Raw genomic sequence first — 27,884 nt, 5'->3', positions numbered from 1 at the left:
TGGTCCATTTATCATGAAATTAGTAAAAGTAAAAACAGCTAAAATAAATATAGAGGGAGAGATGCTGAATGTTACAACCTGCCTTGTTGCAGTTTTTCATTAGCTTCTACTGTACTTGATCTGTTGGGCTGCTGTTTTAGCATTAAGCAAGTTCAACCAATGTTTGCTTTGTTTATTCTGCTGGGAAAAAAAACAAAAACAAACCAAAAAAACCAAACAAACCACGATTCAAAAAGCTGATGGGGGCCATCATGAAGCTCCAACTGGGACACAGCTGCTCATGGTGGGCCATTCATGGAAATGTAATGATTTTAGTGCTAAATGTACAATCTGTAAATTCTACATAATAAAAAAGTTCAAATCAATTATTTTGGTCACACATCGTGCATTACAATCCTGCTACCCACAAACACTAAAACTACTCTTTACTGCAAACGCTCTTCAGAATCAAAATCTGTAATATTGCATTAGGTGGTCCCACAAATTCATCTCCATTTTAACCAAAGAGAAAAAGCTGAAAATGGTATTTTAGACTAAATGAATAACCCTCACTCTAGGCTCCGGAAGCTCCAGCGACTCAATATTTTATTACCATTTGATCTTGCTTCCCTCTTTTTCACGCTCTCTCACACTTGCACACTCCAGCTCAAACAGAACTTGAATTAGGCGTCAGACTGCAGTCTGCACATGACTGAGCTAATACGTTAATTTGCTTAAAGCAGAATTACATTTTTAGCACAACCATGTGGCATTAATATTTGAAGTTTATTCAAAGTCACTTAATTTTACTGTGGAAACTGACTGATATTTGAAGGTTAATAAACTAACAAACAAATCGCTGCAGGCCTGTCACGGTTTTATGTCAAAGAAAAACACAAATCACATAAATTCTACTAGTTATGCTGCAGCGTGAACAATACTTGTTAAGCAACAACAGGGACTCGACAGACACTCGTGCATAAATTCACACCCTAGTTAGACCAACATGAACATTTATGCCCAGATAGAACCCAGGATAGGGGAGGTATTACAATAGAGAGTTTTATGGTTTCAGGTTTCATAAACAGTCTGATTGACTGGAAAACAAAGGAGGCAAAGGACATTTTGGATGAAACTTGGGGGCTGACTCTCAATTCTGGATTCTAGTCCAGCAGAACACTCATCTGCAAAGACAACACTGCAGTTCATGTTTGACGACTTAAGTTGTTGTCAAGCCTGCTGAAATAAATCTGCGTGATGATTAAACTTGTTTGGACCTCAGCTAAGTACGCACTATGACTGTCATCTATAAAATCCACCCAGACTAATGAGCAGAACTGCCCTGATCTTGTCCTTAGAAGGTAAGAAAACCTTTTAAAAGCGGGTGTATTATATTTCACTATTTCCTCTGGACATTTGACCATGTTCTGCGTGTGGAATGATCAAGTAAGGAACTACACTCCCACCATGTCTTTACACTTGAATTATGGCTGATAAACTAAAACTATTGTTAAAACGCTCAGTTTTACTAGTAAAGAGTCCAAAACACCTTTTGTTATTTTAAGCCAGCACTGAAAATCGGGAGTAGGCTAATACACAGATATTACAGAAAACTAAGTCATTCCCCATGAATGGACTATAAAACAGTTATTACAGTAGCAGTTCTTCTAGCAGTGTACTTCTATACACACATATCAAACAAAATGATTAGAGCAAGTGGGAGTTGAATTACGAAGGAGGTCAATCAGACTGTGAAAGCAGATATTAAACACACTATACAACAGTCAAAAATAGACTATCAAACTAAACTGGTCACATTATAAAAATTATTAACTGAAAATAGTAATTTTATCTCCAAAATCTCTAAAAGTACTATTTAGCAGCACATCTTACCAAAATTGTGTGCTTGCATTATGTATAGAAGGAGAAAAATCAGATCCGTATTGGACGATTAATTTATTTACTTTGCATTAAGGTGCCAGAATTGGATTGTGGGGCAAAAAAAACAAAAAAAAGGGACATGCCTACAATGTTGACCACAATGTGGACACGGTTTTCATAATTTACCTTTACATGTATTCCTTCATAAAGCATCACTGGCATCTGGAGAGCCTAAATGTATTCTAACTGGTTGATTAGCGTGGGCAATTTTCAATATGGCCATATATTTTTCCCCCACCGGAAACAAGAGGATATGCAATACCACTGGCTTCACTGTAACCCACTGTGTCAACTCTTCCTTAAGAAGGAAGTGAGCTATTAGAGAGTCATTTTACTGAGAACAAAAGTTAACAGTACAACCTGAAGCAAAACTTCTAAATCTGGCACACTTGTGTCAGAATTGTGATGCCATTTAAGGCCTGAAAAATATTTATTAGCACAACAACTAGCATATAAGTACATTAGAAAACATACTCGAGTAATTGAGATTTTCTATTTGGAGAAGCTAAAGAGTTAACACTACTATCCAGTACAATGTTTGATGCCGATGAAGATGACATGAGGTCTTTTCTACTTAGTGGATGACGTGCCATCTTTTTTTGATCAACCTGAACAAATACATTTACAGTGATTTCTGTATTCCAATACCAGCACCTTTAACAATTACCTGAGTACTTCTGTACCCCTCACACCCCTACTGTAGTACCTACTGATACTGCCTTAAAGCAGAACACATCATGTCACACCTGAAGTGTCATTTGTGCTTCAGCAAAGCCTCAGGAACTTTAAGGGACTCAGGACTCAGGTACTCAGGTTCGAGACCCACAAAGTCCTCAAGTTTTTGGGTTGGTACAAGGCTCAGTTTAGGTACTGCATGAACCAGTGGTAGTACAGGGAATAGCACTACAGTCTTTTCCTGGTTGAGTATTCTCTGCATTGGTGGAAAACCTTTTATACCAATAGCATCAAAAAGGGTTCTGCTGTTGTCACGAATTGTTCATATTGTAACAAAGCTTCAAAAGTACATCAATCAAAGAAGAAACCAAAAGCGTCTGGACGTCTAATTTCTGCCAAACATTCAGAGAAGTAGGAAGCAAATGACCTTAATAGCGGTAATGGCACCTTGATTTTAAATCACAAATCATGCCGTCTCAAGCCTAACACTACTTTTATCATCATCATTATCATCATCATCTCCTCTCTGGTTTCTTTAAGAGCATAACAGCCATGAACATTGTCTCCAGCGGAGAAACCCAAAAGGAGGCAACTCATCCCACATCAGCCTAAAAGGGTTGACTTCCACCATGGTATAAATGATATATAAAGCTGCCATGTTCCATTAATGTCTACGTGACCCAGTAAAACCAAACCGCGTGTCTATCTCGGTTTAAACAGCTCTTGGATAATTACTAGGAAAAACATAATTGCTGGCAAGATTTAGTAAACCCCGTTGTTAAGGTTTTACAGCCACTTCCAGCTTCCATTTGATCAGTTCTGATAAGTGCAAGTGCCTTTAGCAGCGATCAACACCTCTGTAGTCCCTCAATAGCCATTTTTACTTTCAGGACATGATCTTTTGTTTATGAATAAACAACATGGAGCATAAAGAAACCTTTAACAATTTATCATTAAGCGCTCAGGCTAACAAAACTGTACTACAGACAGTGCACAGAATAACTATGCACTGTGAAACTATATGAGCGAAGAGCAAAAGGCTTTTGAATGCTGTTTTTATTCAATTTCAGATGAAAGAGATGTTAAGAATGCAGAAATGAAAAAAATAAATAAAACCACACTGACTGCCAATCATGAGAGATGGAAAGAGTTTCAGCTCCCTGAGGGCCAGGAAGGGTGTGAGTAAGCATGTGTGTGATACATTACCGTGCCTTTTCCCCCCTCTTTCCTACCCCGAGAGTGAAGTAAGAGGTTATTCGTCATCGCCACTTAAGAGGAGCGGCTCACACAAAGAGAATGCTTCCACTTTGCGTTTCAGGCTACTGACACACATACATGCATGCATATCAGGAAGGTGCTATGAATAAGCCAACTATCACTAGGCTAGCAATCCTGGGGACAGGAAGACGTCAGAGTAGTAAAGGCAGAGTGGATAGGCTCTGCATTTGTGGTTGTGTAGCCCAGACCATACCTAAAATGTGTGTTTATTTCCACAGTAAGAGCCCAATTTATTTGATTAATTACAATGATCAATTACGATGAAGAGTTCTCACAAGCACGGAACACAGCTGTCAGGCCTGACTTGTCTGCTTGCCGTTTCATGAGTAAATTTCAACCTTCGCAGCAAATAAATAAATATCATGCCTAAAGTCCATGAATTTGGAGAGTACCTAAAGAGAATAACCTTCTCCACATTACACAGAAGTTGTTTATTCTAGTTTTATAATGCTGTGGTTTAAGGATATCCAGACCCAATTCAGTGCTTTAAGATGAGGCGTGGAGATACTTAAACAGATCAGGTCTTGGTTAATTTAAGTCTGATCTTAATTAGAATTAGATTAGATCTTATTTAGCTCCAATTTGGTGTTTCGACCACAGCGCTGCTGTTCTTACACAGAATCCTCTGGTGTCCTCTAGGCAGCATAAACTGATATTTTTTTTACAGCCTGCTCAGGAGCAGTTTAGATGCCTATTTATGTTAGTTACCATTTTACTATAAAAAACACACAAAAAAAAAAAAAACAGTTGCAGCTGCAGTCGACTGTGTTGGAGCTGCGTTTACATTTGTCCTCAAATACAGCTGCTTAATCTGAAAAAGCAGAGTGGAAACACTCTGATTTACCTGCGGCAGTGCAACACACCTTTTGTTGGTGTAAAAATAGCACTAAACAGCTTATTCATAAACTAGAAGCCCTGTACAGATACCAAAAACAAACGTTTTGTACTGCAAAGCATAAAAGTAACTGCCAGCAATGATCAGGGACATCTGTACGGATACAACAGGAAGTTAAACAAACTATAAATCAGTGGTTTTAATCATTTAAGCTAAAAAATATATTATAATATGTTAAAAAGTAAATTGTTTCATTAGATTATCTTTCTTCTTCAGCATCAATTGGCAGCACCAATTACTAATAACTAAAAACAGCCAATATATATAGATCGAATCTGAGGGTAGAGGGGGATATATGTCATTATGATCCACAGTATGCTTTTCTGAGCGTATTGTGGATATTGTCGGTGCTTGAAGAAAACTGACCAACTGTACGCCTCAACACAAACAGTGTAATTAGTGCAGTTTAATTAGTTGTAGTAGAGCAGATTTTAAGTATAAAACACTGTTTCGGTATGAGAGGATTTTTGGACAGCAGCTTCTTAAACCTGCTACATTTTGTCTGCATTTTAAAATATTGTGATAAAAAAAACTGTATCGTGATCATGTCATAAAATATTTTATATTTTTACATCTAACATTTAATATAATATTTACCTTTTAATATTGACCAGCCCACCTGCCCAAAACCAAAACAAAGAAGTGACATTCTAATAATTGATCCTTTTCCCTGGTGGTTAATCCTCAAATGTGGCCTCCACTGGCTTCCACTGCAATATGAGCAGTCCTACACACATACACACCACTACCAGAACAATTTGTAGATTAGCTGAGGCATAAAGTTCATACAGCTTTGTCAACCAGCCGACCCTCCACAGCTGAGCAGACCCTTTTCTTTGCCCCGGACGTCCTTTGAGGAAATGCCCCGCTCAATAGAGAGGAAGTTTGGCATGCCTTCTAGTCCGAGCCTAGAAATACCACAATACCACAGGACACATTTAGAGGCCTTGTGGAGAGACCATGCTTCGATTTGTCAGAATGGTCACTGTTGTGACCTACTCAATATTAGGCAGGTGGTTATGGCTGATCAGTGTATGATACAGGTCTAACCAATATTGACCTTAAAGCAAACTGTAATAACGCCCAAATGCCTACTAACACCAGTAACATCTGTACATGTGCACAACGTCTGAAGCTTTGGAGCAAAACCTCTGAGCGAGTGCTGCTACAAGGATTCAAAGATCACTTTGGAGAATGGACATCCTTAATCACGTTCTTGACAATATATAATACTACCACAAAGGCTTGTATTTCGAATGACAGGAATCTTTTATTGCTTTAATGCTTAATTGGATAACTTGGCACACGTTCCACAAACATAAATACATAGTCTGCCAAGACTTTACCGCATTTTCTTACTCAGTGACATGCAATAAACGTAACGCTGCTGTTGGTGTGATCACAGTCTGCACCTAATGAACACGGGAATGGCTGCTACTGGCTTATCTGAGACCACCGATCAGACCAGCTCTTGACCTTCTGCAGTGAACATACCAAGAGGCAATATGATCAGATAATGCTGGTATTTACCTTCTGGACAGAGCAAACACCACTTAGACACAAAACGCAGCATTGTGAGGATCATGTTCTCCAGTGGTCTTCAGTGAATTCAACACTACACACCCTGGGCTGCTAGAAGTGGAGCTTTGACTGATGCGGGTGGATGAATCCATCATCTCATCGACAATGTCTCACATGCATGCATGTACTTTATATTTTATAAGAGCATTACTTATTATATATAATAAATAATGCTCTTGGTCAACCTGTACCCCTTGGGACTTGGACAGGAGTGGAAGATGAATACAGGAAGATGGTGAAGGATTTTGTCGACTGGTGTAAACGGAACCCACTAAGGAGACTGATGTCTGACTTGAAGAAGCCCAATCCCCCGGTCACCAGTCACCTTGGATGGAGTGAACTTAGAAGAACCCAGGTGTTTACTGGGGCAGCAAACTAGACTGTACCCATGCAGTGCACAATAAAGACCAGAGCCATCTAGGAGGTCCTTCAATGGACTTTTATCTTCTATGCTGCTGTGTGCCAGATTAACCGAAACGTTCAGTATCATCTGAACAAACTGATTTATACGGCCGGCTCTTTTGTAGCAGTAAAGTTGGACTCTCTGGAGGTTGCAGACTGTCATTATGCTGTTAGCTGTTTTGGACAACACCGCAGATCCTCTGCACTCAACACTATAGATGCACATTTCGTGTCAGACTGGTGCAGCTGCACTGTATGAGATCATTCTTACACAGTGGCTCTACAATGAGTCTCCTACTGGAGAGATCTCCTGATGACTAACCTGTGCTGAAATGCACTGTACAGCTCAATGTGAACAGTATCTCACACTTTCATCATGTGCTGCGGGCTGGTAATGTTGCTGCTACCTGCTAGTAATAATAACTAAGAATTACCTCATACTATTCAACATACTTATACCAATGACTGCTCTCCTACAAATGCCATGTTAAAAACACTGTAGGAAAGCACTCCTGCTCATTTTCAAAGACACTTAACTGCGCCTGTCTGTGACACTTCGTGAACAGTATCATGATGATGGTCGAAACAGAAAGATCTTGCCTAAAGAAGGAATAAATAAATAGTCAACATCACACACATCCTGGTGAGTGAGCACTCACGGGTCATGGGTTTCCAGCCAGGGGTTTCATTTGCTCCGACATCAAAGTCTTTCAGTTCCTCCTATACATGGACTCAAATAAACTGCTATCAGGGGTTCGATAATGACCACAGATTGGCATCCACAGATAACAGTGAGAGTGAGTGACATACACCTGTGATCTTAAACCTCTGCAGAGTAAATGCATGTGTACAAATACACAGTCACATGTGCTCACAGCACAAACTAGGGGTGAGAACCGAACCACTTTCACACATGCACCAATTATTTACCAGAAATTAAACAGGACAACGTTTAGTGCAAGCATGAGCCGAAGTGCAAATTTCACAAGCATTGGCTTACCCTTTTCACTGGAAAGACTTGTAAAAGCCAAACCTGGGGCAGCTAGTGTGGACAAGGCTAAAAGCTATACTGCTTATAACCAGCTATGGTCTCTTCAGATTGAGAACAGCACACCACGCAGAGAACCAAAAAAAAAAAAAAAAGACTGGTTTACAAGCATAAATAATAATAACATAAACAAACAAACTAATTCATTAAACACCATAGAAACGTATCATAGAATGACTGGATTTCAAGGCCTTTGTGTATGCATTTGTGTTTAACAGAGCAGGTAAGGTCTGGGACAAAGAGCACCAAAGCTTCCCTTCAGCCCAAAGCCATGTGATGGGTCAGAGTACACACACCCACATGTTCATAGACACACACTTACTCACACTCCCGATCAGCTGAGAGCGTTTTTTTTTTCCCCCATTCCTGGCATAGCCTTTACACCAGTCATGGACACACTCTTCTAAAGTTCTTGCTCCGTTCTCCTGCTACGGTGACATTTGCTACAGTAGAGATCAAGTCACATTAAGAAGCTATCGTGTTCACGCTCACGCACGAGTTGCATGCATCAAACCTTAACTCAGAGTCCAGAGGTCAAACCAAAGTGGTTTAGAAGACTTGGGTTAGAGACTCCCAAACCAAACTTCATACTTTTACTGTAGCTGAGATACGTGTCCTTAATGTCAGCTAGAACAACGCATGCATAAGTACGAACAATAAATAAATATACTTTATTTTAAATCTAAAATCCTACCATAACTTATATGCAAACATTCATCTGCAGTTTGACTCGCAGTGAAGCTCAAGTCTACTGTAAGCTCTGTATATTTTGTACAGGTTTGACACTAGTTACTCTCCATATAGTGTCACGGTCACACAAAAACCTTTTGTCTTTCACTTTTTGCCATAATTTGAAACTAGTAGTTGTTCTTCACATTGTGACGAAAACTTCATGATGAATGGACCAATAGAAATGCTCCATAATGACCTGGAATAAAATCCTTAACACTGACTTCCACTGAAAGTTAAGAAGGTTTTCCTTCTTCTGTAAAGTTAGACTCTGAAAAAGTAAGCAATACTATAGAAGAACCACGCACAGTTCCATTCAGAACAGTTATGATAACAGGGGTGTGTGACGTATCTTTAAAGAACTGGTAAAGGACCTTTACATCAAGTGAAGGTTCCTCAGACCTTTAAAAAGGTTCCTGAAATCACATATCCATTACATACATCGGTTCTTTATGTGATTCTTCTACAGCGCTGCTAAAAGACCACCATTATTTTCAAGAGTGCTCCATTTTGGAGATACAAGGTTCTTCTAACATATAAAAATGAAGCCTCACAGCATGGGTTAAGACAGCAAAAACACTATATGTATAATGAATGAAAGATTTCCAAGTCCAAACACTGTCTATAATAGCAAAAGAAAAGAAAGACCTCTCTCAAAGCATGACTAGTAAATGAACTAGTGCGAAAAACTAAATATCAGCCGTGTGTCCAACCTGTGGCACACCAAGAACAAACCAAACGTACCTCTAATGGATATATAGACAGGTGACGCGAGCATGAAGAGCTTATCACTTCAGTTAAATCCTTTAGTTAAGTTTCAGACAGTCCACAGAGAGAGAGAGAGAGAGAGAGACACACAGGATAAGATCCGTCTGTCCCCGAGGCACACGCACAAGATCTGACTAGGTCAGCATGCCTGAACTCACACTAGCTCTGAAGCGGATAATGACGCCAGCATCAAGCGTCACACACCTCTGCCTTGGCCACACCCAGCTCAAAGAGCGGCCTCTGCTTCAGGCCTGGGCGCTGCAACATGACTCACCTAATCACAGGAGGGTTAAAAAGAGTGATGAGAGATTGAAAGAGAAAGAGGGAACATCTGTCTCATTGATCGATCCTCTGATCCTCTGAACACAGACTCTGTGAAAGCCCTGTAACGCCTGATCAGCCCCCTGTCTTAGACACACACTCTGAAAGACACAAGCTTCTGCAATGCACATACATTTCCCATCTCTCTATCTGAGCTCGTCATGATGCTCTTTCAACAGAACTGCATCTTCATCCATCTCTGGACGTCTCACCCCATAATCTCACTCAGCCCATAATCCCAAGTAAAGGGATGGTGGGACAATTTGCTTGTGATATTGGGGAGTAAAAATACCACAGTGTTACTGCAATACTGTTAGCATGTTCTGAAAACCTTTGTTAGGCATAGGAACTTGGCCTCCATGAAGTGCGCACACATACACTCTAGGGAGCAAAAACACAGTGACAGTGAGCACACGTGACCAGAGTGACGGGCAGCCATTGCTGCGGCCCCCAGAGAGCAGAGAGGGTGAAGGGCCTTGCGCAATTGCCTAACAGTGGCAGCTTGCCAAGCCCAGGTATCGAAGCCACAGCGCTACCCTCAATAGCCCGGTACTCTAACCGCTGAGCCACCGCTGAGCTGTCGCTGAGCCACCGCTGAGCCATCATTGCCCCACCCTGCTGCCCTATCCCGATGTAATTAAATTTACATAGGGTCCTTAACAAAGTCTCCTCGTCGTTTTCACTAAACTCAGCAATGTAGTCCTCTCTAGTCCCCTTCAGACCCAGTAACCCAGAACATTTACGGACATTACCCAGAGGAGCTGTGTGTGTGTGTGTGTGTGTGTGTGTGTGTGTGTGTGTGTGTGTGTGTGTGAATGCACGTGTCCGGATCAGTTTTACCGGACATTATCCAGACTTTACTCGGCTAGCCCCCTAGTACAAAGTCCAGGGAAATTTTCGGAGAATTCACAGTGGGTCTTGTTGTGCCTCTTGTCTAAAGCATGCAGAACATTTCCTGTAGTGCAAACCTCTCACACAGAAAATATCTGACTGTGCTATAGGGGCGACAGGGCGTTCTCCAGACATTGTCCAGAATTCATAGGTGAAAACTACTTTGGAGTTTTTCAAGGCATGCAGCTGCGCACCGTATTCAGTCTCCGAACTCAGGCATCAGAGCTCCCCCGGTGGAAATTTTACTTTCTGAACCAATTGTTCTCTTTTGACAAGCAGACAAAAGGCACCAGTAGCAGCACTTTTTTAAAAACTGCTATAGAAAACACTACCATACTTAGTACAGTAATTCTTATATTAAAATTCACTGCACTTCATCCAATTAACCGCTGAAATGAACAGTGCCCTGCTGGCAAGCCAAAACATTTTACTGCACACTTCTATTACCAAAGAATAGCCCCACCTGCAGTTACTGAATAATACACCTTAGTGTGTAATAAGCCTTGAAGTGTCTGATTCACAGTGTGAAGTTGGTCAATGTTCTCTAGACACTGACAATATCCAAGCGTACTGTGTATTACAATAAAGTATCACAATACGTTAAGTACCTTTATTGCCATTAAACTTATACCCTTGTACAGTACAACACAGTTTTCCTCATATTCCAGCTTACAAAAGCAGGGTCAGAGTGCAGGGTCAGCCAGGCTGCAGCCCCCCTATAGCGTGATTTATAGAGAGCTTTATGTGCCTTGCTCAAGGCTATTGGGCATCGACCCCACAATCCTGAGATCGATTAACCAGAGCTCTAAACACTGAGCCACACCACTGCCCCAGTAAAATAGTATCATATTGCCCACAGCTACAACAAAACTCAATATGAACCAGGGAGTCTCTTGAATAAGACTGTAGGCATGACTGATGGACATTTTTAAGGATATCTAGATCACTGATTCATAGGAACTAAAAAATCTTCTACTACTTACTTCCATGGACCTGGAATTGAACGTTATTTAGCTTGGCTTAGTTGAACAGTGAAAGCTCATGGAACTGATATACTGTTAACCGCAAACACTGCTGCGTCTTCTTTCAAAGAGGAAAACCCAGTCATGTAAGCAATTCCAAACTCCTAAAACTGTTACGCAACAGTCCTGACTCATTTTATTTATTCACACACACCCAGCTCGTAAGGAAAAGCCATTTGTGGTCTACTCAAAGTCTGACCTGCTGAAACACACTGGCCACCAAAATCGGAAAAAGGGTTGCTACGCAAACCAGGCCTTGTGACCACGGCTTTCCCAGACGCCACTGTCCAGAAAACATAAGTTCAATTGAAGTTTGACTTTTCTGATTGATTTTAAGGTAATAAACAGGCTTTTTGCCACAGTGTTTGAACCACCTTCATTAACAGAACAGCAAACCAAACCTTAGCCAGTGTGAAGGAGCTTCACCCCAAGTGTGTAAACTAGTGACTCTTAAAAACCAAGTCTGGTTGACTTACAACTTACAAAACTCTTCCCTCTCTCCAGAGCCACGAACTAGCATTAGATGACTTAATAAAACACTCACATAACAACTACTTTATCATCACATCAACTGAGACCTTTCACTTCCGACTATTATACATAAACGTGGCCACAATGTGAGGAACTCTACATTTTTTTGGTCCACTCTAAAATCTGTTGCTTGGTCATTTCTGCACACAGGTGACCACTGACAGCTTCTCCAGGTGGATGAGCCCCTGGAGGACCTTACTATGAAATGTTGCACAGAACGCTGCGTTATACCAAACATTAGAAGGTCAAACTGGGACAAAGACAAAGGCTAAAATATACATGAAATCACAGAGATCCAATATATAAGATCATATATCATGCTCATCAGTAATGATAAAAGACTAAAGCCAGCGAACACATCAGAAGTAAGACGCGACACCAAAAACGCCTGCTTCCAGAGGACAAGAACAAATCTGTGGTTAATGGCTGTGAATTAGTTACGCTGTGATTTAGAAGCACCACATCAAGGCAGTGAAGTTGGCAGCAGTTTCTCTCTTCCACAGCCGTTGGCTGGCATTCTAAGCAGATCTCAAGGAGGTCGCCGATCTGCTGACGACCTCAGCTGGCCGGAGAAGAATGCTGTGTCAGACCAGGCTGACCAAGCCACAGTGAAGATGGCTGGGATTTCCGCATTAGGCCAAACCGCAGGTCTCCTCTGCACTACCTGTCTGTCAGAACTGCAGAGCACAGCAGCACTCCCAGTCTTCCAGCACTGCAGATCCAATTTGGATGCCTGTTACATATACACTACTGGCCAGTTTCCCAGACCTAGATTAAGCCTAGGACTTGGACTAAATGGTATTATTAATGAGGAAGCACCACTGAGAGTGCAGTTTAATCTAATACTTGGTTTATCCATGTCCAGCAGTTTGCAGACACCTGCTTACCAAACTCAAACATGTCTCTTTAGGCGATACAAAACATCTCCAGTACATACACTTATGATTATGTGCTGCCTCGCCTTTGCCAAGTATGTTAACCAATAGGGCACTAGGTAGGCCCAATTGGGACAGAGCCCAGCGTAAGTGACTCAGAGAGTTCGGTGATCTGCTCTTCCTGGAATGCGTGATGAGAGACGGGCATCATTAGGGCAGGGAAATGACCGATCCAACAGGGCCAAGTCACAGGGGGGTCAATAATTTCAGTCAAAGCCACAGGGGGCAAGACTACAGGCTAAAGAGAACACCCGGTACACAGCATGTATTGCCAGGAATAGATATATCAGCAGAAAATAAGAGAGTAATAAAACATGCTAGGATATGTAAGGGATGTAACAACGCATTGTGATCAGGGTTGGGCATCATGCGTTCACCCTACCACCCACATCAGTACCACGAACATCAAGACCTAAGTAGAACAAATACCAGTAATCAGTATCCATGAGCCATTAGGCATAATCCTCTCAAAATCTAGACTGCTGACTAGCATCGCACAGGCACTATATAGACTAAAGTATTGGGACACCTGCTTACTTGTTTCTTACAAAATCAGGGGTGTTAAAAAAAAGCTGATCCAGCTTTTCTTGGAGTAACTAGATGTTCTACTAGATTTTGGAGCATGGCTGTAAGGATTGGACTGCATTCAGCAACAAGAGCGTTAGTGAGGTCAGAATGTTGGATGACCACCTCCCCACCTCATCCTGAACTCATCCCCAAAGTACTGGATGGAGCACCAACCATCATTCCAGAGAGCACAGTTCTTCCACTGCTCCACAGCTCAATGCTGGGGGACTTTATACCCCTCTGGCCCACGCCTGGCATTAGGCACGGTGCCAAAAAATACTACTGTATATGCAACACTTCTCTACAGGGAGCAGACAAGCTTTTTAAGTGCTTTTGCACATTTGTGCCAGAAATGAGAGCAAATTCAAGGGGTGTCCACAAACATTTGGACATATCGTTTATATGTTATTAAGATCATGGTTCCTTAATGAGCCTGAAGTCTCTCGTGATGAGTTTAAAAACTATATAAAAATATATTCACCTCCAGCACCGCACACACACACACACACACACACACATTTCTGACTGGAGCCACGCCCACTTTGAGACTGGTATTTAAAAGAGGATGCTGAGGGAAAAAAAAGCACCAGAGGACCTCTTGGAGATCTGAAAATACACTGGGTAGATTATGGGCACTGTGTTAATCATACCAACTGATTTCACTGCACTGTTTAAACACCAAAGTCCACGAAGAACCAGCAACAAACATCAGCTCACTCAGGCCATAAGGCACACTCCTACTGACTCCGATTTACACCTAACCCATTTGTCTAACGCTCTTACCCTAACTGACTTACATTCGAACCACGTTACACAGCCAAGCGAATGTAGTGTTCGGACTCTTGCCCAAGGACTCTCACTGGTGTGGCACGGGAATCAGCGCTGCTACCTACTAGGTCACCCACGAGACTTCACCGACCGCCTCCCAGATCTAGTCTTATCAATAAGTTGTGCTGCAACATCGATTCATTGTTCTTGATTCAAAATACAGCAAGAACCTCGATTCGTAAACCCAGTATCGTAAATCGAATGGTGGGCTGAGTGCACTCAGGGAGGGCAGATCAATACTGAAGTACTGATGCTTCTGATACGATTCTTTTCAAGAATTGATCCTCACATGAAATCATTGGTACTGAGCATTCTCTTCAAAAAGAGAACAAAACTTTATCTGTCTCCATATAAAGCTGAACATGATCTGTAGGATAGACACAAGGCTCTCCGAAAACCCACCCGGTCTCTGGGTTAGCCTCACTGTTACTCACAATCCGATCGAAAGGAAAACTGAGGGTATAGCGCCCATCCCTAATCAGCACGCATCAATATTATACACATACGACTCTCCAAATTGTCTGAAAATCAACCATTTCAAGGCTGCAGTCGTGCTGTAGTGTGGCAGGGTGCATCACTGTACAGCTCTCTCACACACACACAGTAAGTAACTGGACACCAGCCACAGATCCCTGGGCAGTTCACCTAGTCCTCCTGCAGAGATTCATGAAAGGTTAGCTCACCTTAACCTCATTTAAGCCCTAATACCATGTCTTTTCTACCACAGGATCACTGTTAGATGCCTCATGAATCCTCTTAGACAGCTCTGGGTATGGAGGCAACGATGTGGAGATCGAAATAACTACAGGGAAGATCTCCCAACGCTCCCATAACGTTAGAGATGAAATCCAGCCAAGACAGTGACTTGACAGATCACATCCGACGGATTTTCAGTATCCCACATTACATCTGCCTCCAGATCAAGTGCTCGCATGACGGGTTTCGCCCTAAAACACTGGCTGCAGTATCTCTAATCAGGTGCTGGGTGGCTCAGTACTCACGGCTGACTTTGACGTTGCCAAACGCTAAAGGCTGCGGCACGGGTTTGCTCTCCGCAAAGGAGGTGGTTCTTGGCCGGCCCGACATTTCTCAGCCTTTTCCTCTGTGTTTCTCCACAGACAGCACGCCCAGCAGCTTCTTTCCTTTCTCCAGACGACCCTCCTTTCTAATTTCTTCGATTCCAGGCAAGCCTTCTGGTCCCGGAGAGGAGGAAACCCGCTGTCAACTCCACGCCGTCCTTGTTCGCAGTTCTGTCCTGGTCAGCTAATTTCCCTCGACTCGGTCGTTGAGGGCCAGCGCCTCGCTAAGTGTTTCCCCTCGACAACGGCTGCAGTCTCTTAGCTGGAAATATAAACACCCAGCGGACACAAACGACACGAATATGTATTAAAATACCTCAAACATCCGTGACAGAATCCACCTACAAAACACCGCCCTGACCGTTTCCCCTCAGCTAGCTAACTTAGGTTAGCCACTAGCTAGCCGAATGCTATAGAGGAGAGTTAGCTATAGCTAGCTACCTCAGCCAGCGCTGTGCTCGAAAAACGAGATTTAACAGGAAACAGTAAACATCGGACACAAATCAGGACGAGCCTCCTTCTGGGTTGTATAGCCTGGAAAGCTTCAGGCGGTCCGGCTGCGCAGAGGTTACTTGGCTCGCTGGTCTTCTTCAGTGGAAGCTAGCTAGCTGGTTTCGCTGAAACTGAGGGGCTCCACACTCCGACCGCTGGCCATGGCGCCTGCCTTATTCAGCTCCGCGCAGAGAGGATCAAACAGGCGGGGTGGAGAGGGAAGATGCCCGGGACAATAAAACTGTTCGTAAAAGGTTCCCAGTCTCAGACACCCCATAAACAGAGAAGCGCGATTAATGCTAAATTTCCTCCGTAGACCAAATTTGTTCCTCCGGGAGTCTTCGGTTCGGCCAGGCCAGCCGCTGTGCAACTCTACTGCGCCGTAGCGGCGTGTCGACTCACGAAAGAGTCGGTTCTTTTCAATTGAATCATTTTCAGGAAATCGGTTGAACGGATTCGAAATGGCAATATTTTGTTGTGAATAAATAACTAAATAACATTTTCTTTTCTGTCAGCTTTCCTTGAAATGGCATGCATCTAGTAGCTATGTCGATTTAATTAAGAAATATACAGAAATAAATTTAATATACACACAATATAGAGGAACAACAGGGCTCCCCATGTAAGAAACAATCCACTGCAGAGCAGAGAGCAGAGAGAAAGCTAACCACGTTGCAGTTGTGCAATTATTACAGAATATGACTGTAATTAGCAATGCAAAGGTAACAGCAATGGTAAAACAATACAATACAGCTAGTTACAGCTAGTATTTATTGAAGCTGTCAGAAAAAAAAAAATAGCAGGAAAAAAAGGAAAGCAGATGGGAAAGGACGCTTCATTCATCTTTTCGGCCCAAGTACTATTCAAATAATAATTCTCGACCTAATTTCATAGAATTGCAGCACAAATGTATATATATATAATATTTCAACATTTAAAGTTGAACTTTATATGGGAATTAGACACTAAATAAAAACGGACGGTTCAAAAGAATTAGACTCGGTTCGTTGAAGTGACTCGAACTGAATCGTCACTATAGGTTCGACTGCATTGCTAGTTTTTTTTTTTAGTTACGAAAAAGGAGTAGCGATGCTTGCGTAAGCGGGCGCGCTCGTCGTTAATGAGACGAACCTCTGCGTAAACGAACGCTTACGGGAATCGGGCGTTGTGCACGTGTATTGTGACGTATAGTCCAGATAGCCAATGAGAAGGCAGATATTGGAAAATGGGTGGAGACAGTGCGGGAGCCAATGAGGACGGACCTGAAGGGAAAAGGCTGAAGCGCGACCTCTAGTGTCGAGACGGAGTAAAACCACGATCGCCTTTATCTCTTAATATCTTAATAAATAAGATATATAAGATAATTATAACATTATCAAATATTTATTTGTCAACAGAGACCAGTACTATTTTATAATGGAAGCTAATCTGACTGTATATATGAACGTTTATATATATTATATATACATATATATAATATATAAATCACTTAATGATGACTTGAAATGCTAAAATATTACGTCTAAAAATCGGTAAATATAAGAGATATGTTTGTAAAATGAAATAAAATAACTTAAAATAAATTTAAGCGGGTCAGACATCGACCAATGAAATCGCGCGCATTCGACGTAGCTCTACGTCCCTTTTCTCTCACGCTACGTCATCGCGTACGAACGCGTTTCCGCTTCTGTTCGATTCAGTTCGTCGAAACGATTCTGTTAAACTGTTTGATTCAGTGAATCGAACGTCCGAGTGAACGATTCCTTGGCAAGTTAAATGCAGTGTTTAAATAGCTGAATAGAAGTACCTTCGCTTTCAGCTTTTCTTGATTGTACCTGATCCGTATTCTTAGTTATACAGATACCTGAATACTTCCATTTATGACATTCCTTTTAATTGATTTCCCAAAAAAGGTTTGATACTAAAGCTTTGAAATATAATTTGAAAAATGTTAGTGTCTACATTCTCTAGTTTGTTAGATATAATGGAATTTTCTGTCACATGCACAATAATACTTTACTTGTTGGTACTGTATCAGTATGCTAGATTCCCTTTAAATGTACCACCCAGGATTTACGCCCTGAGTTCCCGAATCGGTTCAACTGATTCATTTAAAAGAACCGGCTCAAAAGAAACGACTCGGTCACGAGTCGTTACGTCGCTAGTAGTTTCCGCGCCTGGGGAGAAAATGGCGGCCGTGCAGGACGGAGGGAGCGAGCTGGAGAGCGAGAAAGAACCGCAGCCCGAGCTCCTGAACGATGGCTCCGCGGCGCCGGCTGCAGCGCCGACCTCCAAGCTGGAGGAGCAGCAGACGCTGCTGGCCGTGCTGCAGTTCCTCAAGAGGAACAAGCTGACCGAGGCCGTGGACGCGCTGCGGCGGGAGGCGGGACTGTCGGACGAGCCCGAGGAAGCTCCGGGGAGCGAGGCTGGAGGTGGCGGAGGAGCCGCGCCGGGGAGCAGTGACCGCACGGATGCGAGCTCTCTGCTCAGCCGTGTTTCTGCAGCCTCTCAGAGTGCTGCAGCCCCTGCTCCGGCTAAAGGTGGGTTTCCTACACGTGACTGAAGAGCGGGTCTTCAGCCGTGAGGCACAGCAGCGTCCAAAACGTCAACATGGACTGTAGGTGAAGCTGAGACGCTCGTGGGCTGCTGCTGCTGCAGCTGCTGCTGCTCCCGGGGTTCGGCAAGGTGGTGTGTGTGTGTGTGTGTGTGTGTGTGTGTGTGTGTGTGTGTGTGTTTTACCGGTACACGCGAACCATTCGGTGCTTAGTACCGAGAGCTAGTCCCTGTAGGAAACAGAGGCGCGCGGGAGCAGCAGCCGGGCAGCCGGCGGGCAGCGTGGGGGCTGAAGTGTAGTCAGGGCTGGTAGCAGATGTTCACTCTACCAGTGTTTTGACGGACATCCTCAGCCCATCGTTATGAGGAGACGCTATGTCGTTTGACATGTTATTAATTATGAAATAAACTTCTCGTTATCACGAGAAAACATGGCTTAAACACCACAGCTGTGACGTCAAATAGGACCCAGAACATCAACAACAGAAAACGTCATTATGTGGGCATAATATCTTGTGATCTCAAGAAGGTCTCTTATTATGGTTGTCCTAAAATCAATCAAATCACCTCATAATTACAATAAAATGTACCATTAATGGGAATCATAGACATCATAACTATGACCGTATTTTAAAATTGCTAGAAAGCGACTTGTTAAGCGATCCTGTATGTATGTAAGTTAACTCACAGGACATCTTGTAACTACGATAAGTCTCATTATTATTTACAGTGAAGGCTTTTAGCAGACACTTTTCTCCAGAGCGACTTACAAAAGTGCTTCACTGTTGTAAAACTCTTAACTAGTTTGTATCGACTAGGATCCAAAAGATACCTCTAAGCTTAGATACTACTGACCACTAAAGTCAGTATGCAGACCACAACACTCAACATTACACTTCGCCCAAGTACTCTTGGAAGAGGAGGGTCTTCAGGCTGGGTTTGCAGACAGCGAGCAACTCTGCTGTTCAGGTGCCAGGACAGAAAAAAAGTCTGGACGCTCGTCTTCCGTGGGTCCTAAGGGATGGCGGGTCGAGCTGAGCCGTGGTGCAGATCAGCTTTTGACAATCGCCATCAAGTACAGAGGGACTGGTTCATTCTTGGCTTTGTAGGCCAGCTTCAGGGTTTTGAATCTGATGTGGGCAGCAGCTACAGGAAGTCAAAGTAGAGAGACATGGCTGAATTTAGGATCGTTGAAGACGACCCGTGCCGCTGCATTCTGGATAAGTTGCAGGGGCCTGATGGTGCGCAGAGGGAGACCAGCCAGAAGAGAGCTGCAGTAATTTAGTCTTGAAATGACAAGAGACTGAAGAAGCACCTGGGCGGTCTCTCTAGAGAGGAAGGGTCGAATTCTCTGGTTGTTAAAAAGGAGAAATCTGCACGACTGTCAGGAGATTTTCATGAAAAATACATAAAGTAATTGACACAGTACATATTGTAATTGTCAGAAAGTACCTAGGACTTATGAGAATGTTGTGATTATGACAATGTCTTGTAACTACATAAAAGTATCTTGCCATTATCAGATAACACAAAAAAACACAAAATACACATAATCTTATAATTATCAAAGTATGCAATTAAGTAATTAAAACTACTTTCATATGTTGTTATTAGGGCAGAACTTCTTGTAATTACTGTAATATAATTGCTATACTTGTTAATGAGCGTCATAAAAAGAGCATGTTTTTAATTGCAAACAAAATGTATCTTACAACATCTGTGTCCAAATGTTTGTGGACACCCATTCTTATAAATGCATTCAGCTGCTTTACATTGCTAACACAGATGTGAAAATGCACACACAGAACTCTCTTGAGCTGATAAACATGAATCTATCTGCACTTAGCCTAACGCCAGACTTGGGCAAGAGGGGTATAAAGCCCCCCAGCAGCTCCAAAATCTTGTAGAAAGCCGTCCCTGGTCAGTAAAGACAGTTACTCCAACAAAGGCAGGATGAATTCCATACCATGTAGTTTTTATTTTAGCAGATGAACCTCTAATAAAACCTAGAAAAAAAACATGTACTTGCTTGCATTGGAGGTCACTAATACTTGTGATCCTACTCATCCTCTAATGGTCAAAAGACTCAATTAGTATGGGTAATGCTGGAAATGCTACAGCTCAGCAGAGTGTGAGCATATGAGACTTCCTCTTCCCCTCCATCATCTCGTCTACTGTGTTGTCTGCAGGTGGAGAGGACCAGCCGGACGTCAGCGTGGTTCTTTCGGCGTACAGTCAGCAGGGCGACCCGTCCTTGTACCAAGTCTACTACAGCGGTTTAAAGAAGTTCATCGAGTCAGTGCTGGACTGTCACAGGGCCGAGCTGTCCCAGCTCTTCTATCCACTCTTTGTGCACATGTACCTGGAGCTGGTCTACAACAACCATGAAAGCGAAGCCAAGGCTTTTTTCGATAAGTAAGTTGAGCAGAAAGTGGTTATGCAAATTTGTTGTCCATCCAGGTCCTGGAATGCCCCTGCCATGCACCTTTTTACGGTTGCCATTGGTATTATTTCTAATGCAACTCACCAGCACATTAAAAACTTAAATGAGGCTGGAACTGCCACTAGAATGTGTTTGCAGCCGTTTCTCTCCGAGATGCTAGATGTACCAGTGGTTCTACAGTGTGTGCACTGATATGGTCAGATCTTCAGACGCTGTTTGATCCTAGTGTGTTTTCACACCTGCACTTTTTAATCTGGTTCGTTTTCACTCTTGGAGTGTTTCGTTTGGGTAGGTGTGAATACAGTAATTAGGCCAGTCCAGAACACAGGATCTTCTTCCTGTATTTACTCTCTTGCTCCCGCTCCAGACAGGTCTGACCAAGTTTGTTGTGAAGCTGCTCTTCAGTTTTTTGCCTGTGCCTGTACAAACTCATTAACCGATTCAGACCAGAGCTAACAAACTATAGGCCTGCCCCTTGTCTTTGATAAATAATAATTATAAAATAAATATTGAAAATGTATTTATATGAGCGAGTGAATTTATTGTTTCCTTGAGCTTCCTCCTAATGTTCCTGTCCCTTTTCAGATTTAGTGGGGACCAGGAATGTTACTACCTAGACTACTTGCGGGTGCTTTCGAGCCTCACCAAGAAGGAGCACATGAAGGGCAACGAGATGCTGCTGGACTTCCGCACGAGCCGCTTCGTGCTGCGCATCTCCCGCGACTCCTACCAGCTGCTGAAGAGGCATTTACAGGAGCGGCAGAACAACCAGATCTGGAACATCATCCAGGAGCATCTCTACATCGACATCTTCGATGGCATGCCTCGCAGCAAGAGCCAGATAGACAGCATGTCTGGCAGCCTGGCAGGAGAGGCCAAACGGGACGACAATAAGACTAAGGTGAGCGTGGGGAACCTTCTATTAGGCTTTACACTGAACTCCCCCTTGTTAGTTTGAAAGTTCTTTTAATTGTTTAATACAAACAATAAAATCATCTACTAGGCTATTACAGTATTAAAGAACCCTAAGAAAACCGTTTATTACTCGTTTCCCACTCGCTTTTAAGACCAGTCTGAGCATTCAGTTCATGAACAGGTGGAAGTCATGTGGTGTGTGATTGACATTTTTGTAAAAAAAAAAAAATAATAATAATAATAATAAATCTGAAAAACACGATGGGGAAGTGTGAGATTCCCAGTTTTTTTATAATATGGTGCAACTTAAAAAGCCCTCTAGAATACCCAAGACAAGAGTATTCTCTAAAGAGAAGAATGCCTCTTAAGAGGCAGATTGAGAGTTGGGAACAAAAATGATTGGCCCGGAATACCTAAGAATGCCAAAGACGTACCGTTTTTGGTTCCATAAAGAACCATGTTTGTAAAAAGAGATGCAGGTTCTTTAAACTCGCACATCTCTTTTTACAAACATGGTTCTTTGTGGAACCAAAAGGCTTCTATGCTTCTATGGCACTGCTTCAGGATCCCATTAAGGTTGCCAATGTAACTGTATGCTTTGTGTTTGCTTTGGATACTTTGTCTTGATTGCAACTGCTTTGGACCTTTTTAAGCATTGGATTGTGCTTGAGTCTGTATATAAAGAATGACCACCTCTGTGCTGCTTCTACCATGGTTGCAGGTGTTCTACGGGCTGCTGAAGGAGCCAGAGATCGAGGTCCCACTGGATGACGAGGATGAAGAGGCAGAGAATGAAGAGGGCAAACCCAAAAAGAAGAAACCCAAGAAAGACAGCATGGGCTCAAAAAGCAAGAAACAAGATCCCAATGCCCCTCAACAAAACCGGTAGGACCAAAACCCAGAGACTAGCACTGCGTCATTTGTGCTGGCCATAATGCTCCTTTAAACTTTGCCTACAAGGACAAGACCAGTAGAGAAATGGAGATCTTTAGTCCACTGTCTTCTTTCATTTGTAGGATTCCTCTTCCTGAGCTGAAGGACTCTGATAAGCTGGATAAAATCATGTACTTGAAAGAGGCAACTAAGAGGATCCGGCTAGGGCCAGAAAGTCTGCCTTCTATATGCTTCTACACGTTCCTCAACGCCTATCAGGTAGGATCGACTGTTTGTTCATGGGCTTATTGTTAGTCATTGAGCGAGTGATTGTTGTTGGCCTACTTGTATTATTTTCTTCTCCTGACTATTTGTTATAAAGATTTGGGCGGTGTTGTCAAATGTGTGGTTTTTGCCTCTTGTAGTATTCTCACTGGGAATTATGAGGCTAAAGAGGAGATGTTTTGAAAATGGACTTGGCTATAAATGCATTGTTTTTAAGCTAAATGCTGACTTGATTCTTCTTTCCTCAGGGTCTGACAGCAGTGGACTTCACAGACGACTCCAGTCTGTTAGCAGGAGGTTTTGCTGATTCAACAGTTCGTGTGTGGAGTGTCACGCCTAAGAAACTGCGCAAAGTCAAATCCGCAGCAGGTGAGCATGCACATTCAGTCTAAACACTACACAGATCACCATGTGTTGTACAGTCTGTATAGTACAGACCTAAATGTTACTTACTGAATGTTAAAGTATTGTATATGTTTATAGAACAAACCTCAGCGGACAGCATCAGCTTTCTGAGAAGCAGTCCTGATGCACATGCTGTATTCTATGTACATAATGGTTCATTACTTTGATGGCCGGATCCTGCTTTATCCAGCATCCACCACCACTGGACAAATTGCTGAAACGTCCAGTATTGTTGTCACTTGATTTTGAAAGGCACTACTAGATCACACTGCAGCCTTTGAACTTGTTGTGTTCCAGATCTCAGTCTGATAGACAAGGAGTCTGACGATGTGCTGGAAAGGATCATGGACGAGAAAACCGCCAGTGAATGCAAGGTCCTGTACGGCCACAGCGGACCAGTGTACGGCGTCAGCTTCAGTCCTGACAGGTTAGAGGAGGAGTCTGAAATCTAAATCTAAAACGGGTTCCTGTTTTAAATAAAGTGACCTTTGAGATACATTGAGCTACCTTGAATATACAGTCAAAGCAGAAGGTAGTTCTTGCTTTATGTACCACAGTATACAGAGAACCAAATTTGTTTCTCGCGTCAGTGGAGACTCTGGCTTTATATTGGCAAGAACCTAGCAATACAATACGCATCATGAGACGATGCAATACTGTAAGCACAGTGATGTATTGCGATGTCAGTTTGTTGATTTGTCCCACAGAAACTACCTGTTGTCCAGCTCTGAAGATGGAACAGTCAGGCTGTGGAGTTTACAGACGTTTACCTGTCTGGTTGCATACAAGGGACACAACTACCCAGTGTGGGACACCCAGTTCTCTCCATACGGTTACTATTTTGTGTCTGGGGGACACGACAGAGTGGCACGGTAAGACGTAGGACTGGCTGTGACTTCCATAATGTGTAAACCAGCAACATGATACGTTAAAGCAAGACTTGACATGGTAAAGCTGTCAGTGTCTGACCCAACTATTATTCTGTATAGTAGATTGTCACCTTTAGATCTCCATTTTTGCTGTTTTATCACTTTTTGACAATGTGAATTTGTCTGTGGTTCTTTATGTTCAGAATCTCATGATGAGTGGACCATTAGAAATGATCAGTGTAAAATCGTTTTACATTGACTTCAGTTAAAAAGGTTTTAAAGTTAAAGTTGCTGTTTTGGAGATACGAGCTATTGCGTGACTATGCATAATCAAAGCAAACCATATTTGGTGTATTGTCTGAGTTTTTATAAACAACCTTTAACCCAATATAAATAGCATTTAAAACACTTGATGTCTCCGTAGCTTGTGGGCAACTGACCACTACCAGCCACTGCGCATGTTTGCTGGCCATCTCGCTGACATCACCTGCACCCGATTCCACCCAAACTCCAACTACGTGGCCACGGGGTCAGCTGACCGCACAATCCGCCTCTGGGACGTTCTGAACGGTCACTGCGTCCGTATCTTCACAGGTCACAAGGTAGGCAGTTACAGCACACACTGCCTGTCCCCCTCCCTCCCTCCCTCCCTCCCTCCCTCCTTTCCTCTCTCCCTCCTTTCCTCTCACACATAAATATCTTATACATAGGCATTTTCTATGTTTCGTCTCTACAGGGCCCCATTCACACCCTGGCATTTTCACCCAATGGAAAGTACCTAGCATCTGGATCGACAGACGGCAGGGTTCTTTTATGGGACATCGGCCATGGGCTTATGATCAGTGAACTAAAGGGCCACACGGACACAGTATATGCCCTCAAGTTTAGCAGAGATGGCGAGATCCTAGCCTCAGGTGGGTGGGATGTCTTGTACCAGTTTCAGTGTTTCTCAGGGTTATAGACTTTCCATTGAAAGTAGGTGATCTGCCAAAATATGTGCTTCTTTAGAGTTGCCGCAAACCTAATGCAGATAAGCGATCCCACCAAATCAAGGTTTAAGGTCGGCAGCATTTGAAATGGCTAATATTGATACTGGGAACTAGATCCCTTGTAATGAAAGCATTCAGCTACTTTAAGTTGCACCTGCTGCTGACTCGTGTGAAAATGCACCCACACTGTCTGGAGCAGCTAAACAAACCGGCTGGCGTCATGCATAATGCCAGGCATGGGCTAGAGGGGTATAAAGCTCCCCAGCATTCACAGCAGTAAATCTGTGTTTTCTGTATTTAATACCCATGATTTTAAAAGAAACAATGAAAAAGCAGGTGTCCCAATACTTCTGTCTCTTTGTTTCCCTGTTATTTTATGTTAATATGTACAGGAATTCTGATCGCATCAGAAAAGGCAAGCAGGTACAATGATTAGGTCGGTGCAGTAATGTGAAATTTTCTTTCCTTCTCATCACAGGCTCCATGGACAACACAGTACGGTTATGGGACGCCATCAAGGCTTTTGATGACGTAGAAACGGATGACTTTACTGCAGCAACTGGCCACGTTCATTTAGCTGACAATTCACAGGAGGTATTACTGGGAACATTTCTTACTAAATCCACACCCGTCATCCACCTCCATTTCACCAGACGCAACCTGCTACTGTCTGCCGGTGCATACAACTCTCAATGACTACTACTACAGTTCACACAGTCCAGTGGTGTGGAATAAATTTGTGACTTCCCCTGCAATGCAACACAGACAATGCATGGGTCAAAGGATCTGTACTGCCTCACAGCTCACATTTCTTAATAGGATCTTCCAATGATGAGACTTAGCTTTATGGTCTGGTTAACCATGTGTTTTGTTTTTTTTGTTTTTTTGGATTTTAAAGCTCTGCTGAACCCAAACAGAAATTGAGTTAAGTAATGTGAATCTTAGTTGGGCTTTAACTTAATATTTTATTTGTGTACACATCACTGCCATGCAGGGTTTTGCCCTGCCATGCTCCTCCCCAACATTAATCTGTACAGTCTTTTATAATAGTACCCAATATGTAAATAAAACATTTTCTATATGATTGAGTTTTGTGCAAGTTTTATTCATAACATCAAGACGACAACCAGTGGAATCATAGGATATCCTGCAAGAGAGTGAAAGAGAAAACATTAGAGTATTAGTGACAAAGTAATATTTCCTTATGCCTGTATGTGACATTCTTAGCCTTGCTTTAAAGACTTAATGAAAGTGTGAAGTAACTTACTTTAAATTAACTTGCAGTTACAGCCTTCTGCTTCTTGGGCTTCAGCTTAAAAAAGAGGACGATGGCAGCAATGCTGGCATATGTGGCCAACACGCACTGAAGAGAAAAGTTAAAGAAAACAGCATCCAGTAAACGCTGCAAACACTTCAGACTTCATAAAAACACCACCAGCACCTCTTCCTGGGAATTATCAAAGGGTATAAAAGGCAGTGACTTACATTCCTCCTTCCTGTTATGGTGTATGCATTGAAGTACTTGGCGATACCAGTGAACTGGTGCTGCGTTCCAGCGTCGTGTCCTCCCATGGTTATATCTCAATGCTGAAACAGAAGAAGTATGAGATGATGCACACTGTATAAAGAATATTTATAGAGTATAGAACAGTATAGAGACTCCTTCCTGCAGAGATCCCAGCCTCTATGTCAAGTTAGTAGGTACACATGTCTCACCAAACCTTCACTTTTTTGTGTGAAATCTACTACTACTGAACTACCAGGGCAAAATGAAAGAAGCAAACTTTAGACATCATGATGTCAAGGTTACCTTGATATCTTTGTTATCGAGCTAAAGGTGTGGCCATCCATGAATGAGCCAGTTATTTTGACCTTAAGTCTCATAACTGACCACTGTAACCTTTCATTCATTTTATGATTCAGGGTTTTTAGGAGCTTTGGGATCGTGAGCAAAACAGTGAAACATGATAACTGAGAATTAGCCAAATCACCCAGGATAAGACAGTGGGTGCAGTGTTTTCCAGGGTCACATCCTAATAAATATAGTGCTAGCCTTTGCTGTATGTAAAAGGGCAGATGAAGTGGACACTGGGCCACCTTCAGCACCAATAGCTAGCCAGAGTTCAACACGCCAGCAGGTTTCTGTCATGTAAAGCTAGCAGCGTTTGCTTTGCGCAGGGTTGGTAGGCCAAACATTGCATGAGGAGTAAAAGTAAGGCAAATTTAGTCTTCAGAGCATGTAGATATGGAGAATTCAGCCCCTGGAGTGGAACAGAGGAGTAAACCGGACCCTAAATCAGTCGGTCTCCGAGGCTAACTGGCGCAGCTAGCTAGCTAGCTAACGTTCCCTACACAGGAGGAGACACCGACCATGCAAATGCACACTTTCGCTCAGGGATCACATTTCACACACTTTTCCGCGCAGAAAGCCGAAGCAGACATACTGGAATTGGGTTTTAGTGAAGGAAAAAAAAAAAACCTCCTTACCTTAAAACCGTAAGCCTTCTCCTGCTGGACTGATTGCCCTTCAAGCTGAAGCTCTAAAGCAAGTGAGCGTTGGAAAGGATGTCCCGCCTACGTCGAGAACGGC

At 42.7% G+C, this 27,884-nt stretch overlaps 3 protein-coding genes across 4 annotated transcripts in view; 1 reads left to right on the top strand and 2 right to left on the bottom strand.

Annotated features, from left to right (window-relative positions):
* Positions 1–16,346, bottom strand: part of gsk3bb (glycogen synthase kinase 3 beta, genome duplicate b) — a 31,547-nt gene extending 15,201 nt beyond the window's left edge. Inside the window, exons 1-2 of one of the 2 annotated variants that reach the window (XM_072657025.1) lie at positions 15,912–16,346; positions 15,393–15,732 (exon numbers count right to left, since the gene is read on the bottom strand). In XM_072657025.1, the coding sequence (XP_072513126.1) occupies positions 15,393–15,477 (85 nt within the window). In that variant the 5' untranslated portion in view covers positions 15,478–15,732; positions 15,912–16,346. Of the gene's footprint in view, positions 1–15,392 lie in introns of both variants that reach the window. The other variant, XM_072657024.1, reaches the window with a different exon arrangement.
* A 1,804-nt stretch (positions 16,347–18,150) lies between these two features.
* On the top strand, positions 18,151–26,360 carry taf5 (TAF5 RNA polymerase II, TATA box binding protein (TBP)-associated factor). The gene is made up of 11 exons (XM_072656828.1): positions 18,151–18,502; positions 20,705–20,930; positions 21,544–21,859; positions 22,595–22,758; positions 22,890–23,025; positions 23,280–23,400; positions 23,734–23,863; positions 24,144–24,308; positions 24,730–24,907; positions 25,042–25,219; positions 25,773–26,360. The coding sequence occupies exons 1-11, from the start codon at positions 18,151–18,153 to the stop codon at positions 25,988–25,990; spliced, it is 2,184 nt and encodes a 727-aa protein (XP_072512929.1). The 3' UTR covers positions 25,991–26,360.
* An 18-nt stretch (positions 26,361–26,378) lies between these two features.
* Positions 26,379–27,852, bottom strand: atp5md (ATP synthase membrane subunit k). The gene is made up of 4 exons (XM_072656829.1): positions 27,782–27,852; positions 26,780–26,881; positions 26,562–26,657; positions 26,379–26,441 (listed from the first exon to the last, which is right to left on the bottom strand). The coding sequence occupies exons 2-3, from the start codon at positions 26,864–26,866 to the stop codon at positions 26,568–26,570; spliced, it is 177 nt and encodes a 58-aa protein (XP_072512930.1). The 5' UTR covers positions 26,867–26,881; positions 27,782–27,852; the 3' UTR covers positions 26,379–26,441; positions 26,562–26,567.
* Positions 27,853–27,884: the final 32 nt, after the last annotated feature.

This window comes from Salminus brasiliensis, chromosome 15 (genome assembly GCF_030463535.1).
Source record: "Salminus brasiliensis chromosome 15, fSalBra1.hap2, whole genome shotgun sequence".
Lineage (NCBI taxonomy): Eukaryota > Metazoa > Chordata > Actinopteri > Characiformes > Bryconidae > Salminus > Salminus brasiliensis.
The sequence above is the reverse complement of the archived record's forward strand: the minus strand, read 5'-3'. Positions and strand labels throughout refer to the sequence as shown.